Raw genomic sequence first — 4,370 nt, forward strand, 5'->3', positions numbered from 1 at the left:
TCCACATCCCAAGGAGATAATACCCCACACCCTGCCAACAAAGCAAAACACGACATTTATAACCAAAGGTGATAATACCACAATAAAACACTTCATTCCATGACGCTGCACCCTTAACCACAAAACATACTGCAAAACATGATGACAATATTCCAAGGCACTACATCCATGTTCCAAGGAGATATTGCCACATCCTGCCAACATCCCCAAACACCACATCTACATCCAAAGCAGACCCTACCTTAATACAATACTCCATCCAATGACACCGCACCCTTAACTACAGAAGATAATGCGAAACGCCATGACATTCAAGACACCACATCCATTTCCCAAGGATATTGCTCAGCTCCATCCCCTCCAATGGCTTTCCGCAGTCGGGCCCAGAACAGAGGCTGCTGGTCCAAGTCCTCCTTCCACTCCAGGTAGGTTTTCTTCTTCACCAGCTTGGCCAGTTGGTGGTAGCGAGAGAGGCTCCTCATTGACACTTTCTCCAGGAAAACCATCACCAAGGAATCCTTGCTTTCTACAAGAAGGCGGTATGTGGCCATCCGCACTTCCAAGGAGCACCAGTGGCTGCACAGGTAATGGCGGCTGATCAGACACACCACCCAGCGGCTCCTATAAATGCTGTCCATGATGTTATCCAAGATGTCTTTGCCGACCTCAAAGTCCCTGCCATGCAGACACACTTTAAAGAGCGGGGGTCCCCTCTCTTCCAAGTTGGGCAGGAACTCGCGGACAACCCAAGCCTCATCGCAGCTGCTGTAAGAGACAAAGGCGTCGAAGTCATATTGCCTCTTTCTGTCGCGTCTCCCACGATAGTTCCACCAGGTCCTGAGCATGTAGTAGAGATACAGGAGGTACCAGCGCACCTTGTGATACAACAGGACCGTGATCAGGAACAACATGTTGAAGGAGAAAGTCCCAATGAAGAGATGGTATCCTATCAGCAAGCTGCAGTCTTTCTCCAAGAAATTGAGAAAATTCAGCTTCTGTGGCCCAAGAGAGCATGTCTGGATTCCCAGCTCTGGCACGCTCACTTGGGGGTGAGTGGTCACCCATCTTCTGATCCAGGATTGTTCACACAAACAATACAGGGGTACATCCTTCAGGTAGATGTAGCGCATACTTTCCACGTGGTCGAGCAGACCCTCCTGAAGGGTTTTCACAGGCTGGGACTTCAAGATTAGGAGTTCCAGAGAGACAAGGTCTCTAAACATGGTAGCAGTAAAGTCCTCTATCCCAGAATCCTCCAGGATCAAGGTTCTAAGGTGTGTCAGGTTCCAGAACAGCTGCTCAGGAGTCAGGAAACTCTTCTTAATGTCCAACTTTAGGTTTTTTATATGGAGATGGCGTAAATTGTGAAGATGCTGCAGGCTGTTATTCAAAGGGCTCAAGGATTTATGGATAGGCATATCTGCAGAGGAACTGTAGTACAAATATTCAATGTTAGTAAAAGACAGGAGCCCCAAGCCTTCAGTCTCTGAGACCCCAAGTGGTAAACATAACAATATGTGGTTTTCTCGTAGGTGAAGTTCTTTCACAAATTTGAAGTCCTTGAACCAGCGAATACGAATCTCTGGTGCACTAATGTGAAGGACTTTAAGTAAGCTGCAGTTGTTTGTGCATGTCAGGAGTATTGAAGACTTTGCTTCCAAGGTAAGAGTAGTGAGTTCTTTCTGTTCGATTTTTAATTCCATAGTAGTCTCAAAGCTGATGGATAGCTCCTGAAGCTCGCTCTTCGCGGTCAGGGAGCTATGCTGGTTCTTGAGTATGTTGCCCCTGAGGCCCAGCACCCTTACGCTACTCAAGTGATCAAAATAGAAGTTCTCAAGCAGAAAGAGTTTATTGTAATCCAGCTGCAGAGAATGCAGCCTATCAAGACCAACAAAGGTGTCCTTTTCCAGGGACACAAGGTGATTACTACTGAGATCCAGTGTTTCCAGATTAGCCAGGCAGAAGAGCCGCCCGGAGCCGAGATTGGTGATGAGGTTGAAAGACAGATCCAGGTGTGTGAGGTTGGACAGAACATTGGGGGCCCCGGGTGTGCACAGGTCTAGGCTTTTTATCTTGTTTGCAGAGAGAACGAGGGACCTCAGGTTCAGCAATTTCTTTGCCATATCATTCATGAAAGCTCTAAGGAGGTTGCTGGACATGTTGAGAGACACCAGCATGGAGCATCCTTCAAAGGTCTCAGCGGGAAGATCTGAAATAAAGTTTTGAGCGACTGTCAAGTTCCTGACTCCCAGCCGAGACACCACAGTGCAGACATCTTTAATCTTCAGATAGTCCTGATTTTTCATGGCATTTAGGGACAGCATTTCAATGCTCTTTATTCCAGACCGCAGAAGCTCGATGACCTTGAGACCAGTCGCATCTACCTTGAGGACAGTAAGACGAGGGAAGTTGCAAAATGCATTTTTCTCCACACTTTTTAGATCATTGCTTGTCAAATCGAGGCTGGTAATACTTGGAAAGAAAATTGTGCTCTCTATGATGTTGTCTGTGTCAATGCAGTCCTCCTCCCTGGCTTTAACAATACCATTCCTCTTGATTTCCAGGACTTTCAGAGAAGCCAGTGACTGAAGCATAGTGGTCAGTCTGTACAACCTACTAATCTCATTTTCAGACAAGGCTAATACTTGTATTCTATGTAAGGGTTTAAAAAGATTTTTGGAAAAAGCTGTATCAATTTTCAAATATCTGAGTTCCAAGTGTGTTAGGTTCTCCAATCCGCCAAACACCTGATCATCCATGTCTACGGGTGAAGTGTGCCTGGTATCTCCTTTGATTCCCAGATGTCTCAGTTTGGCAGCACCATTGAAGGCTCCTGCAGAAACATTAAATGATCCATACAAATAGAGGCGGGTCAAGTTATGATACCTGGAGAAGGAGTCTGTAGGGACGGTTGGCACGTCTAACACCAGGCAGAGGGTGTCCACGTCCACTGGAACCTCTCTTAGATCCACCTCCATGTTCCTCACTGTGCTGCATTTGCTGAAGACCCTGAATCCTTCGAAGGGGAATCCAAAGCAGGTCGGGGCTAACACTCCCGGGGATCCCAGCTGGTCCCACTGGTAGATCTCACACTTGGTAGTGGCCGTGCCTGACACGATAGTCCAGCAGCCGGCAACCACTGTGCAAACCACGACCACAGAAAACGTTCGCAGTTCCATTTCACACCACTGCTGTCTCATCAGTGGTTTGAAGTGCAGGTGTCTGTCTGAGCAGCGGCGGTTGTCTGTATGTCTACCAGACAGGGTTATCTTAAGATTGAATGAACCGCCTCCTTCCTCTGTTCTTTGTAGTTTGAAGACACGACATGCCTCTCAGGAAGGTACTGAGGCTGAATTGTTGCCCGGGGCAGTGGGAGTTCAATGACTGGTTCACATCAGGGTTTGAAAGAAATAATATCCGTCGCAACACATTTACTGGGGACTGGATGTGACACATGAGAGGCGTGGTTCACAAATTTACATTACAAAACCACACACCTTATGTACAGAACTTTACAATATACTTTGGGGACTGTACCCAATAAACCTTTGGTGGAAACAGTGGAAAGTGGTAAAAGTAGGTATGCTGCTCTCTAAAATAAGTGACACATCTGTAGTGTCCTGAGGGTGCATCACATTGCAGCCTCTTCTGCTACATGGTTGTCCCTACATTTACACACACCCACCCATCAAAGCTAGTCAGGCGCACATGCCCTTACTACAGTTTCTCCCAGTTCTCTCTGTGTCATTGGTAGTCGATGCCCACAAGACTTAAGTGGTATCAGGGTAGCTGAACCCCAGCTTGTCGCCCTGCTTTTGGTGAAACTGGCTAAGAGCAGTGGACCACAGATGACATCATGGCCTGCAGCCTACCCCTACTTTAGGAAACCAACATTCTTGGTTGGTTGGAAAGGGGCCTGTCCCGTGTGGGGATGTCTGAAACTCATGTGGCCCAACCTGTAGGCACAACCACCCATCCCCTCCACTGAGCATGACCCAACTCTCCCCACAGAGAAGAACAGGAGGGCTAACCCAATCCCCTCCCACCCCAGAACCGGAAGGACTTCACTGAACTGGAAGTGACGTCACCAGATGCCAGGCAGAGCCAAAGCCACTACTCAAGAGTGGTCCTGCTCCAGCAGGGCTATTGAGAAGAGACGTTGCTGCAGGGTCTGCATCCGCATCCCTATTGGACAGAGCTGGACTTGACAGCATCTGCCATGGACCCTGCCTGCTGCTGACGGGGCTAGGGTTACCACCATTCCAAGAGAAAAATACCGGTCATTTGGTCTTGTCTACAGATTCTGCAGAGGCTGAGACATGGTACTAAATAGAACTTTAAACCGTATGGTATGTATGCATTTGTAGCAT

The 4,370-nt window shown here is 47.8% G+C and overlaps 1 protein-coding gene across 1 annotated transcript; it reads right to left on the reverse strand.

The window, feature by feature from the left end:
• Nucleotides 1–311: 311 nt before the first annotated feature.
• LOC146869063 (uncharacterized) lies at nt 312–3,179 on the reverse strand. Its single transcript, XM_085599810.1, has one exon. The coding sequence runs from the start codon at nt 3,177–3,179 to the stop codon at nt 312–314; it is 2,868 nt and encodes a 955-aa protein (XP_085455936.1).
• Between the last annotated feature and the right edge of the window lie 1,191 nt (nt 3,180–4,370).

Source organism: Triturus cristatus, chromosome 1_1, assembly GCF_964204655.1.
Source record: "Triturus cristatus chromosome 1_1, aTriCri1.1, whole genome shotgun sequence".
NCBI classification, from domain to species: domain Eukaryota; kingdom Metazoa; phylum Chordata; class Amphibia; order Caudata; family Salamandridae; genus Triturus; species Triturus cristatus.